The sequence below is a fragment of the Myiozetetes cayanensis genome, unplaced genomic scaffold (assembly GCF_022539395.1).
Source record: "Myiozetetes cayanensis isolate MyiCay16 unplaced genomic scaffold, myiCay2020 scf9, whole genome shotgun sequence".
NCBI classification, from domain to species: domain Eukaryota; kingdom Metazoa; phylum Chordata; class Aves; order Passeriformes; family Tyrannidae; genus Myiozetetes; species Myiozetetes cayanensis.
The window spans coordinates 32,267,060-32,283,712 of NW_026088185.1; the positions used below are offsets into that span (position 1 = coordinate 32,267,060).

The following is a 16,653-nucleotide window of genomic DNA, read 5'->3' on the forward strand; positions in this document are numbered from 1 at the left end:
TTACTTGAATAAGTTTTATTTGAACTATGGATACTTTTTTTACACTTTAAGGAATATTTAAATGGAAACCTGACTGCATTTTCTGCTATATCTTAGCTTAAGTCGAGGCTCGTGTACAAAATCCAAAGCTGTCTTATCCCTACTGACTTGGTTATTTTTCTACATTGGGAATGTAACTTCTTGTTACAAACTTCTGCATTGTTGGATATTTTCTATCCTTTTATAGTCCCTTTCCTTTCCATCTCAGTGCTACTCCTGGATCTGATTTGTAACCAATGTAATCTGCATTATAGACTGTCCTAAACCAGAGCCTGGGCAGAGAGATGACATAGCAGGAAACTGTCTTAATTTGTCTTTGAAGCACTACAATACTTTCTTTTTGAGTCTGTTTAAATAGGTGTGCCATGAAATGCATCTTATACAGCCACTCTGGATAAGCAATATATTGTACTGTAAATATAGCAGTTTCTGTCACAAGCTGGAGTTAAAATGTCTGGATGGTAACTAGTGCCTGTCTATTATACATTGGAATGAGCATAGGCCTTCCTCTTAAGGTGCTGTTTCAAAAGAATTATCTCCTGTTTTGATTCTGGGAAATTGTGAAATCATAGTGGACAAAATGTTGCTATGCTACATTGAGATCCAAACAGTGGGTTTTGGTTCCTCTGTAAAGGATGTCCATGAAACTCATGGGGTTTGGGTTTCAATGCCATTGTAAATAGGTGAAACTGTACGTGTCATTGTGTCTGGAACTGAATTCCATGTGGGGAGCCCTGGGGCTGAGTGGAGATGCTCCAGGTGCCATGAGTTTGCCCTGACTGAAATCAGTGACTGGTGTAAATGGCAGCCTGGCTGAGGGGGGGGAAGGAATGAAAACTGATGGGATCGGCCTCGGCCTCACACAGGAATGACTGAATAAATGCAATAAAAGGCTCAAAGTCACCACTGTTCCTTTGTTCATCACTTCTTACAGAGTTTTTGTTACAAATTTGAGTACAAGAATTATGTAATTTGTAAAATGATGCTGTAGTGGGGACCTTGGTACAACACTATTAAAAATCTCCCTGTTTGTGAGATCTGAGGTTTGTAGAATAGTGAAATTCTTTCCTGTGTTGAATTGTGGTCTGTTCCTGATGGTGGGAGTGCTGGGCTGATGTATCTCACTGTGAGCTGGTCCTTGGCTATTTGCATAACATGGCAGTTCTGTACATTCTGGCTAACTGTAAATAGAAATGTTTCATAATAGCTTAGTTGCATTTTTGAGGTACAGCCGTTTGTGTGAGATTAGAAAAAACTTTATTTCTAAGAACTTGTAAAAAAAAAGTATTTTCAATAAAATTCCCTACCTCACCTCTATTGTGCAGAAATGATCCCATTTTCCTATGTTGAATTTTTACAAAGCAAGTTGGAAACACAAAGTTCCCCTTTGAGTTATTGGCTAAACATTGCTGGTTTTGATCAAATCAGTCAAATAACAGACTGCTTGGAAGTCTGAAGTCTGATTTGTTTCCTGTGCTCCCATTCCATGCTGGTGATCAGGTATTTGGTGCCCTCTCCAGCTGCTCCCTCCCTGTGCCCTGCAGTTGTGGAGGGGCTGGGTGGCTTCAGGGGAGGGTGGTTATTTGAGCAGTGAGGGTGGGTGGCAGTTGTACACCAAGCATCTCTCTGACCTGAAGGGGGAAGGGTTCCCAATCCTTGTTTTGCAGGGAAGGGAATTGGACAAACACTTTGCTTTCTTTAGCTGGGATGTAAATGCACGTTCCAATAATCAGTTCTAAAAGTAAATGTCTTCAAAGACTTGGAAGTTATGCCAAACTGAACTAGCTAATTAATTCCTCCTTCCTCTGGAATGCCTAAGTTCTTACACCTTTAAAAAAGTAGTTCACTAGTGCCAGGAGTGTTCTCTCCAGTTGCTGTTGGGAATTCCTTTGTCTGGCTCCTGACATGGATATAAAAAACCCAAATCCAATTTTTAACCTTAGACCTTCAATAGCTGGGTTTGATTCCTCTGTGTTCCTGCACCTATAATGGCAACATTTTCCTTGCCTCAGTTGAGAGCTTGTGTTCTTTGACAACACCTGTAAAATTTCTGAGGCTGTCCCATGGTGCAGGTCCCTGGGAGAAGGGAAAAGAAGGGGAGAAAAGGCACTGGACTGTGTGTACTGGAGGCCCTTCCTCAGGAGAACTCTTGTTCCCTTCTGCTTATGTGCAAGAACCAGAGACTTGACAGGAGGGGTGGAGAAATGGCATCAGTTCCTGCTTAGCTCTGAAAAAGCCCTGATTTGGAACCCAAATAATCTCAAGAGACTGTAGGTTTTCTGGGCTCAGTGTCTGCTTCCTTGGAAAGAGGTAGATGTATTTTTAGATGCAAATTTTTACATCCTATTGCTGTTGGTAGTTCCAAGACCAGTGTAAAGCAGGTGGGTTGGCATTCCTAAGGACCCTCCCCGCTCCTGAGATGGGAGCAGTGGCTCAGAGCTTCAAACAATACCGTGTGACAGGACTGGCAAGTACCCTGCAATGACACAAAAGAACTGTGTGTTTTCAGGTTCCCTGATTTAAATCTTGAGGAACCCTGGAGTCACAGCAAAACACCCTCCTAGTGCTTGGCAGCCTGGCATGAATTGTAATGGGCTCCTGCCGGTTTCAGATTGAAACCAGTAAGGCTGGCCCTGCTCAAGTACTGTCATTAAACAAGTGTCACCCTCCTCCCTGAGTCACTTCTCCTGGAATATACAGCTTTCAAGGTTTTGCACCCCTTCTCCTGACTACCTTGGACACCTCAATTAGGCATCTGGGTTTGGATGTGAAAATCTGTGACCTCCTCAAGTAAGAAACAGCAAAGTTAGACTTGGTTCCTAGAATGTCCCACTAGAGCAGCTCAGCCCAGTGACCCAAGGCTGCCCCACCCGCTGTCCTGCTTGGTTTAGCTGTGCTGTGCCCCGGGCTGGGCTGCAGGCACATCCCCCGTGATCTGCAGCAGATTAGGCTGAGATACTTATTGCAAGTGCTGGCCTTGAACTGCCACCTCAACATCTGGTTAATCAAAAGCAAAAATGTGCTTCCACATTTTGATTAAAAGCTCGGGGTCAAGTTTTACAAACCTCTCAGTTCCCAACTAATGTTAGTGTAATTAGCTGGATTAAATGTGACACTTAAATTACAAATAACTAATAACCTTAATATTGGAGAGCTCTAACAAGAGATGTTAGTTTTGCTTACAAGTCGTGCATAAGGAAGGGGATTTATAATGCTGATATTTTATTAATTAACTCTATATTCTAGAGCATTCCCATTCTTCCCCACTTGTATCTGTCATCTCAGCTTCATTTCACGCTAAATAAAACCTCATATTTACTTTGCAGCTTTGCTGGAGACACTACATTAATCTGAGAAGAATTAATGCACATCATGGAATTCTGTACATCCCCCCTGAGTTCCTGTGCCAGGGCTCCCACCTTCACTCTGCAAGGTACTTAAACGTGAAGATCCCTTAACGTGACGTGTCCATGGATTCCTGGCATGAGCAGCAACCTGTGTTCCTCAAAGTGGGACTGTTAACTGCTTGAATTTGGAAGATTACTGTGATGTTGGCATTTCTCTTATACTGGCATTATGTTCTGTCATTATGTGACATTATGCCTACAGAAACTATCAATAAAGGATTTTGCCAGAAGTACTGGTTTCTCTTTGCTTTTATAAAATTTAGACCAACTCTCTGAAATCAGACAACTGGAATAAAGCAAAGCTTGAAAGCTGTTTATGAAACTGAAGTGTTTAGCACTCTGAGGAAAGTTGGGTTTATATACAACTTAGAACTTCCTTCTTGCCCTTCTGTAAAACACTAATTTTCATGTTACTGCTGGCACTGAAGTCAGTGCCCTGAATCCTTGAGAGCTCATCTCTGACCAGCTTTAGGTGCTGAGTTTTACTGCATCTCTTCCTGGAGCCTGGGTGCTCACAAAGGTTTAAAGTTCACCCCATTTTGATAGGAAGAAATCTTAATAGGAACGGGACATTCTGAATACTAATACCTGCTTTTTTGCTTTGGTTTATTACTATATAATTACACTTTTTAATTTTATTTCATTTTGGTTAGTTAGTAGTAGGTAGTTCTACTAATTGTTACAATTACTGTTGCAGTACAGATGGACACTGTTACATGTCAGCTAATTATAGAGTGCTCACTTTCAGAGTTACCAGTGACAGGACAAGAGACAAGAGGCACAACTCGACCTACAAGGCAGTCTGTTCAAACATAAAATCCCTTTTACCTTCAGGGTGCTTGAAGCCTGGAGCCTGCTTAATCAAAGGTCTAATAACAGACTCCTTGCACACAACTGCTCTCCAGTATTTCTGCTGTCCCTTAAAAGTCCAGTTCCTTCTGGTCTCTTTTCACAAGTGGAAATCTTTCATATGAAAAATGAGTACTCACTTGGCAAGAGTTTCGGAAAATTCACTGTCTGCCTTTCACAAAGGAATGGTCCAGCAACTGCAGAGCAGAAGGACGTTCGTGTTGATCTCTGCATTTCAAAAATCAGGACATGAAATTAGTACTGTGCATCTGAGGGAACTGTAAAATCTAAATGCAAAATTAGCCTTTTTTTTTTTTTCCCTTATTTCTCCAGTCACCATTTTTAGGTTTTTTTTTTTGATAAAGATGGTAGAAAGGAAGGGAGGCTTCAGGGGAAAAGACTGTTGGAATTTATGAATTATAAACCTGAAAAATTTTATTCTTAAAGAAATCAGACTCTATTTCTCTAAATTTCTTGCAGAGCTTTGAATAATTCTGCTAATTTGGCTGTTTCAGGTTCAACAAAAAATTTATTTAAGAAGAGTGGTATTTGTTCATTTGATCCTCCATCAGTCAGGGTGACAGACCTTTTAAACACTCTTCTCACTGAATTGAAGCATATTTATAATGTCACTATATACAGCCCCCAGTTTTTCTTATTGTTATGTGGTTCACAGGAACCAGAACCGTTCCATAACAGTTCTAATCCAGGGATTAGAAATTGGGTTTCTTGCCCCCCAGGATCTCTGCCATGCCCACTAAATAACATGCTTCTCTCTTGTATACTCAAATTTAGAGATCTGTAAATGACTGCTCCTAATTTTCTAAAAACTACACACAGAGGTCAGGAATTTAGCTCTTGAAACTCATAGTCCATCTAAACATCTGGGGCACAGCTGATATTTAAAACAAAACAAAGACCACAAAAATAATTCTTATAATGGGTGGATGCTGGTGGTTGGGGGTTGTTATATAGAGAACTTGATGTTTCTAATAAGGATTGTGTTTCAAGTGTTTCCTAGACTGGCAGTGATAATAGATTTTTTCCACTGCAGAAGATAAGAAATAAGTGGAAGCCCTTTCATGTAGAGTATTGTCCTCAAAAAAACTCGGCTGACATAAGCCAAACTCAAGCAATACTGAATCAAAAAAGCACATGAAAGAAAGTTGTCACACATTTTCTCTAAAACTCAGTGGTGTTTCTGCATGAAAATGACAGAAAAGTAAATTGTGAGTGTAAGGCCTACAAAGAGAGAATTTGTGAGGGTCTTTCTGTACCATTATAGAGAGTAAAGCTCTTTTATATATACTATTATTTAGAGGCTCTCCTGAAGAGCTGAGAAGCCTAAGCACTGACAATAGAGACATGCACATTTAAGATGTCACCTAAGCTCCCACCAACAGCGTCTACAATCCAAACTGTCTGCATCCTTCCTTTCAGTTTTCAGCTGAGGTTCTCCATACCTGGTCAAGCAGGCGTGCACAAAATCCACGGCGGCGCCGGAGAATCCCTGGGGCAGGGACGGCATCAGCCCCCTGCGTGCCCCGATGTAGAACATGGCCGCAATCCTGCCCATGGAAGCCAGGGGGGGCTTTCCCGTGGCCATCTCGAACACGGTGCAGCCCACGCTCCAGATGTCGGATTTGCGGCCGTGGCCGGCCCCGCTGATCACCTCGGGGGCCATCCAGAAGGGAGTGCCACGCACGGACCGCAGCGTCTCGCTGCGGGGGCCGCCGGGGCCGGGCCGGGCCAAGCGCCTGGCGCAGCCGAAGTCGATGAGCTTCACCGTCCCGCTGGGCATCAGCAGCACGTTGCTGCCCTTGATGTCTCTGTGCACCACGCGGTTGGCGTGTAAATAGGCAACCCCCTGCAGAATCTGCCTGGTGTATCTGCGAAGGACGACTTCTGGCAACGGGCCAAAGCGATCGATGACGCTGGAAATGGAGCCACCGGGAACGAACTCCATGAAAATGCTTAAAATGTTGTGTTCCAGGCAGGTTCCTAAGTAAGTTACAATGTTGACGTGCTTCAACGTCTTCAAGAGATCAACTTCCTCGTGAAACTTCTGGTACTCCTTTTCTGTAGTGAGTTGATCCGACGTGTCCAAAACAACCTGTTTTACAGCTATTAACTGGCCCTGGCTGGTCAGACCACAGTACACCTGCAATGAAACCAGCAGTTTTTAAATTGAAACATGAGGTAAAGCTGAGTGTTTACTTATTTTAAATAGTATCTTTGTGTTTGTCATGTTTCGTGTCTCACTGTACAACCCAAAACACTGAAGTCATTTGTTAACAGGACAACAGCCAGTTATGAGATAAAAGTGGAGCTGAGCCACAACCAGCACATCTCTTAACATTCAGACATTACTTACTGTGCCATAGGCTCCCTTCCCAAGGACTTCCCCTCTTGTCCACTTGATAGGATCCTGGGTAGTTAAGCTGCTTCCCGGTGATTTAGTAGATTCATCAAAGTTTAGAAGGCCACTTTCTTCACTTGGTGCCAAAAAGGCTTTACTGCAACTCTGCTTGAAGGATGTTGGTCAGTGTGGGGAGAAAGCAGAGAGGAAAAGAGAGGCTTCACAGTGTCCTTACAATTTTTGTAAGGAATCATTTTTCCTATCATGGCTCTGCTCAACAGTTTTATATATATATATATATATATATACATACACACATATGTACACACACAGACATCACCCAGCCCATCCAAACAACTGCTGTGCTAGGTAAGGCCAGGTGAATAAGATGGCAGTAATTCCTTCATCTAGCCAGGGATCTCTGCAGTGAGAATGAAGGTACAACTGGCACCTGTGTCTGCACAAGCATAACAGTGTGTGTATCAACAGGTAGTGAAAGAAATTCCCTTATAAACTGGTGATTTAAATAGCCCAAAAGCTAACAGGGCAGAGGAGGAGCAGTGCTGGTAGATAAGCACCTTGGTAGGTGATGGCTCTTAACTGACCTAGGGGCCAGAATCTGAGTCTTGTGAGCTCCAAGTTTTGATTAAACATTAATTAAACAGCCTCAAGTCTGCCTGAGAAGCCAATACTTGTAGTTCATACCTATAAAAGTGCCTGGCTGCAGTCAGAGATTCAAGGCAATTGCCCTTTTGGATATACAACCACTGTTTGTAGTGTCTTTTCATATTCCTTAGCTTCAGGATCTCAAGAGCTTTTGCCTTGCCCAAAACATTTTATACCTGCTCTACAATTAAAACAACCTATTCTCTGCTTTCACAACAACTTCTCAATTTATCTGGACCCATGATGTAAGCTTTGACAGCTATTCTTGACCTGCCTAACAACCTTCTGGCTTGTGTCCTGACATGCAGCCTCTAACATGGGTGTCTTCAACCTAGCACTGGAAGAATCAGTGGGCAGCTGGCCCAGGGAAAAGAGATTTGATCTTTAATAAGCACATATTTCCTGTCTTTCATCCAAACTTGAGTGAATCACCACTCAAAGGAGGTAGCAAGTTACAAGAAATTACTTTTACCTTCTCTAGAGCATCATTTACTATTGCTCCATCTCCACTCATCATATTTTCTTCTTCTTCAGTAGGTGTGCTTTGCATTTCAGAACCTGTATTTTTTGTTCTTGCAGAGTTGATGTCTTTTTCTTCAAGCATTAGCAGTTCCTCAGCCAGGCAACAAAGCAACTCATCAGTTACATCTTTATCTGTCCAGGACAAAGTGTCTTGACTTGTCTGGAAATTGAGGCTTTTAGCACTTTCTGTCCCAGTCACTGACTGCTGAGTCAATTCATTTGCTAAAACACTATTTTGGGGGGTGTTGGTCCAACTGTGATTTGATTTCTCTGTAGGGGATTGACACTCCAGTCTATCTGAAAAGGATGAAGCTTCACATTTCTGGACAGACTTGAAGGAGGCCTGGTGTGATTCCAGGCCTTTGCCACCATCCCCTTCCCCCCTGCACTGGGACACACCGATGTTCTGGTCTGTTGGTAGCAGACTGCTCCTTGCAGCAACACAGTCTCTGCAGTCTTCAGCACTGAGCTGAAGAAGATCCTGGCTACAGGGAGCAGCTCTCTGATGGTTGGACACATCCTGGCTGTCTAAAGACTGCTCCAAAGTAACTTCTTTGATAGTTGATAAGTTTGAATTTGAAAAAATTTCATTTTGCTTGGTTGACTGAGAAAGCTCTTCTAAAGACATAAGCTGGTGGTCTGTGTCTCCATGAGACAATGCCGTGCTCCTTGACGTGTTTGTTTGAAACTCTGCATCAGAAGTTACCACCTTCTCTTGCTCTGTGTTGCTGTCACTCAGCTTGGTACTTCCATCCTTTGGGACTGAACCTTTCTGCTTTTGTTTAGTGCTGGGTTTCGTCTGCTTCGGTTTGGGATGTGTTTTCTTTGGAGTGTTTCTTCCCCTGCTGCTCTCCCTCCCTCTGGGGCAGGTACATCTGCAGGTGCTGGCAGTGCCTGTCCCCGAGGGAGCAGAACAAAGACTTTTATAAAACCTGCTCTCGTGGCGCTCGAGCTCCCGTGCGTGGGAATACACGGGAGTTCCAAACATTTCGTAAATCCCCGGCCCTTGGTCATCTGAGTTGATTTGCTTGAACATGTCACTGTATTTCAGGTCTCCAAAATCGGAGGCAGATGGTGCATGAGGCAGAGAAAGTGGAGTAACACTTTTCTTTAACACAGCTGAACTTCTGCAGCTGCAGGAGAGACTTTGCTTTTTAGGTTTCTGAGCACTTTGAGAAGAACGACCCTTGTCTCCTTGAGGGTTTTTTTTCTGACCCTTCAGGGAAGTCTCAGATTTCCCCTGTGGCAGTTCTAAAGAAGGAAAAATTTGACTCTTGGCATTACATTTTGCGGTAATCTCATCAGAAACAACGAAGCCTTTAGACATCTTTAGCTTGTTATTAGCTTTAGATTTGGATGAATATTTATTTCTATTAATCTTTCTTTTATTTTTGTCACTTTCTTTGTGAGCAAGAGCGCTGAAGCTCTGAGTACCACCACTCTCTTTTGGGGGGGGTTGTTTAGCAGTGTGTGGTTCCCTGGCTGGCTCTTGCTCAGAGAATGGAACATGAACAGCAGGTACAAGCTCACTTTGGTCTTCTGGAATTGCTTCTGACACTGCTGCTTTTTCCATTTCAGATTCAGAGGGACAGATGTGATTTTCTGTTTGTTTTCCAGAGGGATCTTGAACTTCTACTGTGGGAATTACTGCAGCTACAGAATTATCTTCTAAGGCATGGTAGGCCCCTGTCACTTCATTTCCACAAGAAGGATCTACATCACGATTGCCAAGCCCAGAGTTTGCACTTTCAGCACCTCCACGTGGTGCACAATCCAGTGCCACCTCTGCAGGGTTTCCTTCTTCTGGGCCAGGGCTGCAGCAATTCCCTGCTCCCCTCTGCTGGTTGCCAGCTCTCGAGGCATCGCTGCTGCTCGAGGTGGTAAATGCTGTGTGAGCTCTACCACAGCTGACCAGAGCATCACTTGAGCTCAGGTGGTGGTGAGTGTCACCACAGAGCCTGGCCAGGCCCACAGGATCCATGTTCTCACAAACCACTGAGCACTGCAACTCCACCTGCTCATTCCTGTCAGTGGGGGCACCTACATCAGCCTCCCTGTATTTCAAATGGCTTTGAATTCCTTCCTTCTTGTTGTTGGGGTGCTTAGAGCAGTTCCTCATGCTGAAGCAGCACAGGTCTTCTGCTGGAGTGAACTTACCAGAAATTGTAGCCACAATCAAGTCTGATGACTTTTCACTGTGCCTTTTGAATAGGCTGTCTAACTGATGATGATAAAATTTGGTAACCGATTTTATAGGCTGAGGAACAGAGTTCATAATATTTAAAATATTTCTGATGTTGCTGCTTTCATTGACAATACCATCCTCTAGAGGAGCAAGATGAATTGTTCTTACAGGCTCACATGTCACTGGTGGCAAATGAAACTGTAATTTCCATTAAAAAACACATTAATAATGTGCTACAACACAGATACAGGTAAAATGTAATCACTGAGAGTTTTAGGCACATTGGAAAGCATTGGCACAATCTGCACATGAGTTCCAGTGAGGGTAAATGGATAAACCCAAAGGCCATTTTCATATGGCTGCTAACACAGAAGTTTGTTGGGTAGGGGATGTGTTTTATTATTCCTCCCTTCTTCCCTCTTTTCCCATCACATCAGTGGAAGGTTCCACCTCTCTTTGAAAGGTCTGAGAAATGGAGCACTTTGTTGTGACTGTTCACATGAACAATGAGAATAATTTCCTGAAAATAGGACTTCTATTCTTTATTTTATAGGAAATGAAATAAAAATAAACTTGAATATACTGTGTATTTTCATGCAAATGGATGCAATAGAAATAATCACACAGTCATCTGCTGGGAGTACTCATTTGCATGTCTATGTTCCACATCAGTTTGCAATCTGCAGGAAATTTTGGTTGGCATTCCAAGGGCAAGCTGAGGTTTGAACATGCCAGGAAAAGCCACGTGTGTTGGTTTGAAATGCACAGTTCTGAAGGCTCAGTCTGGCCTGGGGGGCGCTGATATGAGTGCTCAGTTTATCCCCCATGAGATGCCTTCAGCATCATCACAGCCCAAGTTATGTCCAAAAATCCCATTTACACTTATCACAAATTTTCATGTCAAATACGTTTAATTCTCAGAGATTATTTTTCATTTGTTAATACAATTAATTTCAGTAATTATCTAATAGCAAGACTGTTTTAAAATGCAGCTTCAATTTTAAATTACCACTCAATATAAGAAAATTGTCTGGGCTTTTTTTAAATTTGGCAAAACTAGACATCTAATTTTTTTAACATATAGGATGTTCATTCATTAAATTAAATTACATATTTCTATTTTAAGAGGCTTCTTGAACTTTCAACCTTTTACCTCCAAAAATCCCTGAAGTAATCTCTTACTGGCAATTTGTTGATATAAATCTCAGGATTTGCTGACACACACACATATATGTAAAATCAATATAAAAATACTTCACATTTATTAAAAAAAAAAAAACTCAGACTAAGCAAGCTACCTATATTACTTCTTTATTTCTATTTTTAAGATTTTGAAAGGATAGAATACTTTTAACAGGGATTATACCTAATGCCATCTTACCTTAGATCTCTTGTTCCTGGTTTTTAGCATTGTTACATTTAGCCCTTAAAAATCAAAACCAATGAAATGTTAATTTGATGTTCTTAAACATGCTACTATTCTCATTTACAAATTAATTTCAAATTGTGATGTCCAGGGGGCCAAGGATCTGTCTGATGAGTGGTCTTAGGACTATGATACAAATCCCCAGTGCAGAAAATGTTGCAGGTCGAAATTTCATTGTGATACTGAACTTTACAATTCTATTTTCTAGGAAAAACTATAAAGTACTATATTTTTTAAATATTTTGATATTAATAATTTAAGCAAATACTTCACTATTTTAGATCTTTGCTAATTATAGTATGTAGCTAATTAATATTGCCAGTATGAGGGAAAAGTGAAGGAGATGCCATCATGGTCCCACTCCAGGTACAGAAAGTTAAATTTACATTTTTTGGGCTCAGTTTTGTTTTACAGAGTAACAAGAATGGTGAAGTTTGTCATTGCTTCTCTTTATCTCCTTCATTCTGCAATATATATATATATATTTAAAGAAGGGGGGCTAGCATGGCTTAAGTTTATGAGAAAAAGTCAACCTGACATAAAGACAGCTTTAAAGTTTAAAGAAAAAGGACTTCTAAGGCTTTGCCACCTGATGTGATAACTAATATATAACTCCATATAAGATTTGTGACTTTTAAACTGAACTTACTTTGTTGTGTTTGTGCTTTCATTATCTGAAAAGTCTCTAAATCCACAAATGACTTCAAAATGTTGTATTCTGGACACGAGGTCTGTAGCAGAAAGCTGAAGTCAAAGGCATATCCCAGGTTGCCTTTCTTTGGGAAGAAAGGTAAAGAAGTGTGATGTCCCCTCTGCACTGTAAATGGATTTTTACTTGGAAAATGTGCCACTTCTTGGTCTGGCCATGGTCTGGATGTTGGTGCTGTTTGGCTAGAAGGCAAAACCAAAAACCAAAATACAGAGTGAAAACAAGTGGAAGGAGCAGCTCAAACAATCATATGACTGGAGAATAACGGGAACAAGGAGTTTTTAAAATCCAAGAGTGCCAAAGTGTCTTTTCTTTCTGTATCTGGGAAGCTGGACCTCTCCCTGGAAGCATCTGATTGCAAAGCCAGAGACTGAGTACAAGTGAGAATGACTGACAGTGTTAACCAAGCTACAGCAGGAACTGCAAAACATCTTGTTCACCTTCCCCTGCTGGACAAAACCTGACTGCCTCCAGTATGTATCAGGAAAGGGTGTCAGAAGAACTCTGAGGTCTAGATGTGCCTTTGTTACTTAAACAATATGCTCTGGCCTGCCTGAAGGAACACAGGCTGTGCAGATGAGCCTCAGGCTCCTGCCACCTGTTTTCTGAAGAACCAAAAATATGGAGAAAGATAAATACTGTGACTGAAAAGAGACCCAAAAACACAGTCTGAGTTTATCCTAAAGTCAAATTCTGATGTAAAACCACATCCCCTATTTTTTCAAACAAATTCTACCAAATAATTTGTTCATCTAATGCAACATCCTGCCTCCAGCCATTGGGAAGAGATAAACACCACACAACATTTAAAGCTGTATATAATGGCTGGCACTTGGGAAATATTTCCTTACTCACAGACTATCACCCTCTTTGTCTCCATTTGTGCATACCCAGCTGCAAATTAAATACTAATGTGAATAACCTGGTTTTTCCTGGAGCTTTGTATGACTGATGCATTTCTTCCATTGTCTGCTCTGCATCCTGAAAGGCACCAACACTTCCACAACCTGCAACAATACATCAGGATTTGCATAACAGCAGTTTAATTCACTGACCAGTCACACATTGTAAACATGGTTATTTTGGGGCATTAAAATATTATTATAAAGTACATGAAGTAACTATCAGTGAAAAAAACAAGAGTATGTTACATTTGACTAATTTATATTTTTTTGAAATGTGAATGCATAACTCTGATTTAGTTTTAGTTATTTGGTAAGTGTAGTAATTCAAAGGACTATCAAAGCAAGGAACATCTGCAAATAATTCCAGTTACAGCTCCTAGATCAGTAGAAGACAAACATTGACAGAAACTCCGGAGAAGTAGAGCATTTAAAAATATGACAACCAAAACAAATCTCAGGGCTTTACAAGGGAGGGAAGTAACTCTCAATTTGATTTCATATTTTGCTATGGTTGTTTAATTTTGACAAACATCCAGATTTCAAGTTATTATTGTACTTTTCCTTCTTCAGATCCCTCATGTTGCACTTTATACACATAAACTTTGGTCAGACTACCTTTTTTGCTTCTCCTCTTATTTTGATGGCTGTCAGACATACTGTCCTTAAACGTATTAAGGTCCAGAAACCTGAAAAGAACAGGCTGTTAATTGATTGCCAATTCACAGGTGTGAATACAAAGCAGCAATTTATATTTCAGAGCCATAAGTAAGAGAAAAACATTTGAAAAGCACCTGAAATTATTCAAAATCCTCCAGTGCCCTTTCCTGTGAATGCACAGAACCAAACAGTCCAGGGCATTTCTCTTCTACAGAGCCAGACTATCCAGACTGACTTGACTGAAAACATTATCAAAAATCTGACATCAGCAAGTAGAAATGTCCCACTTTATCTCAGCCCTATTATAAATTCATAAATGCATGAAGGGCAATATCTTATCTCTGAATATTTACAAAGGTACATTTTTTAGACATTTTAAAATCGCACACACTATAAAAAATAACTAGATTTTATATCACTGCCTTTCTGGATGCCATGGAATTTCTGAGAGCTGTGCTGGGCCTCTGAATGAATTTATATGGCCAAGAGTCACTGCCTGAGACTGTTGGCCTATTAAATTATCAGCAGTAAACTTTGGTTTTCACTTCACACTGTTGTATTGTCAGGAATAGCATCCTAACCACGAGTACCTTTCTGTAAGCATCTTTCTGTATGTTCAGAAAAACACGTTACTCAAAATGTACTATGTTTATAAAACCAAACACGCCTTGAAATTTGCATTAAATTAGCGTTACAAACAGTTGTTAGTTTGTTGAAAGAGCTGATCTCAGGAAAAATAAAAGAGCAAGTGTTTTCTCTCTTCATACATTTATTTTCTACACTTTATGTTAGGAAGAATCAGTAGCCAACCACTTGTCCAAACTGACAGCAAAGTCATGGTCTGCAAGGCAGGTTGTGTGAAAGCCATTTGGTTGCAGTGGAATTTAATACCACGGTTGTGGCAGAAAAGAACTTTCCTGGGAGAACTCAGCTAGCCTGTTCCTGACTGCAGTGGGTCAGAGATTTCACAGCAGTTCAGATCTCAAAGCATGAAAGTGTGGAGCAGAACACACAGATCCTTTTCTCACCCCTGCCACAGATGTTGATATCATCTTACAAAGCTACCCAACCTCTATCACACAGAAAGAAAACATGATAATTACCTGAATGTGTAAAGCTTTTCAACACATTGATTCAGTGGGGAATATTTATTTTTGAGATTTTTTTCAGTGTTTCTAACTGTAGCTAATCTAAAGGGAGTTTCTTTCAGAAGGAAATGGTATCTTTTGACAAAAAATTAAAGCTGATAGTTGTTGAAAACCACTATCAACTCCAAGACTAAACAGACCATAAGGTGATAGTGGCATAAAACAACACAGAACAATCTCAAAGTGTAGACTCTTAAAGAAGAAACATGAGAGGGTTAAGTATAAGGATCTGAAGTTTGAAATTCTAGACAGCTAATTCTTGAAATAAAATTAATCTCAGTTAATAGTTTTGATGGATTTGGGACTCTTTCTAAAAAACATCCTGAACTTCAGTTTCTCAAGTTACAAGAACACCTTGTAATTACGGTGTTTAAGACAGTGGTTAATGGTAATTAAAGACAGTGGATTGAAATTAATAAAAGAAAATACAATCATGAATATTAGTTCATATCTGTATTAAAATATTTACCAATGTCTTTGCTGTTTAATAAATAATTTATAGTAAAAAATAGATAAGGTAGTGTACATTAAATAAATGATATATTCAGATATATGATATGTCTGCATGTACACAAATGAATATATATTTAAACATTTATGAATAACAGTGTCAAATTATTACATTAGGTATCCCTGGTGTGCTAGAAAGGAATTAAGTTCTTTAATGTGCATGACAGGCTAAAAGAAAGGTATTTTAAAGCTTTGTTGATGTTTATTAAATCCATAAGTAGAACTATAAAAAATAGGACACCTAGTGGCTCTTATGTTGCTAATTTCTTTATAAAATTATATTTCCTCTCTGTTCTTTTCCTCCCTGTTCTTTTCCTCCAGTTAGTGATGGAAAGTAACAATCTTTGTTTTGTATCTTTCTCTTCATTTCAAAGTCACTACAGAGTTCTCTGGAAATGAAGGGCCTGTGTGGATTTTGTTGGATTCAGCAGCCTTTTGCCACTCAGTATTGCTAGTCAGGGAAAGAATTAGGCTTTTGTTACTGATTCTATCAGCAAACAAATAAAGAATTACTTGGAAACACGCAGCAGCCTTCCCAACAGACTCGTGCATTTGCTAGATTAAATTAATTTTTTACAATAATTTTATACGACATCTGAGAAATGTGTGCTATTTTATCACTATATAACAGCCAGACGTCAGGCAGGACTGTCATTCTTGGTTTACAGAAGAGGAAACAAAGAAAAATGGAATGACCGATAGCTACCTTTGAATCACCTATAGCTGATGATCAAGGTATTCCAATGAACTGTGCAAAAGTAGCTTGGAAGAGCTCTTGATTTCTCATTCCTGTGGATAATCCATCACAATTTTCACCCCATTACATTAGTCTAGTAAGAGTCAGATGGCGAACTTCTCCAAACTCTGCACGTTTTTTTTGGATGCACAAAACGCACTTCAAAGTAACAACTGAGGGGGTTCTGCGAAAAGGCGCGACCAAATCTTACCTGGTGCTTCAGCGGCAAGGAGCGAAATAGGCGCAGCGACCCAAAGAGAAGTTACAAAGCATTTTCAGCTCGCTCCCGCCTTCCTTTGCTGCCCAGCGAGCAATTCAACAGCGATCACACACTCGATCGATTGAGAAGTGTGTTGATTACACACCTTTTCGGTTCGATTTTCGGCGTGTTTTCCTGACTGCGGAGCTCCGGGGCAGCTCCTGTGACACGAGGCTGCTGAGTTTACACGATGTTACCGAGGTAACTCCCTCCCCCCCGGGGGGTGTTTTACTTGGAGGATTTTTTTAATTCAAAGAGCAGCAGTGACCTGTGAAA

General features: G+C 40.6%; 2 protein-coding genes across 6 annotated transcripts in view; one reads left to right on the forward strand and one right to left on the reverse strand.

The window, feature by feature from the left end:
• Positions 1-3,676, forward strand: part of CCNT2 (cyclin T2) — a 24,525-nt gene extending 20,849 nt beyond the window's left edge. For all 5 annotated transcript variants that reach the window (XM_050340440.1, XM_050340437.1, XM_050340439.1 and 2 more), the window contains one exon: positions 1-3,676. This exon is cut by the window's left edge and continues 3,173 nt beyond it. The gene's annotated coding sequence lies outside the window, so the exon portion shown is untranslated.
• MAP3K19 (mitogen-activated protein kinase kinase kinase 19) overlaps positions 1-16,535 on the reverse strand; it is an 18,264-nt gene extending 1,729 nt beyond the window's left edge. The window contains exons 1-10 of the mRNA XM_050340409.1: positions 16,330-16,535; positions 13,683-13,753; positions 13,085-13,169; positions 12,103-12,344; positions 11,409-11,452; positions 7,793-10,225; positions 6,670-6,819; positions 5,759-6,456; positions 4,436-4,523; positions 1-2,515 (exon numbers count right to left, since the gene is read on the reverse strand). The exon at positions 1-2,515 is cut by the window's left edge and continues 1,729 nt beyond it. Of these exons, the coding sequence (XP_050196366.1) occupies positions 4,457-4,523; positions 5,759-6,456; positions 6,670-6,819; positions 7,793-10,225; positions 11,409-11,452; positions 12,103-12,344; positions 13,085-13,169; positions 13,683-13,722 (3,759 nt within the window). The 5' untranslated portion in view covers positions 13,723-13,753; positions 16,330-16,535 and the 3' untranslated portion in view covers positions 1-2,515; positions 4,436-4,456. The remainder of the gene's footprint in view (positions 2,516-4,435; positions 4,524-5,758; positions 6,457-6,669; positions 6,820-7,792; positions 10,226-11,408; positions 11,453-12,102; positions 12,345-13,084; positions 13,170-13,682; positions 13,754-16,329) is intronic.
• Positions 16,536-16,653: the final 118 nt, after the last annotated feature.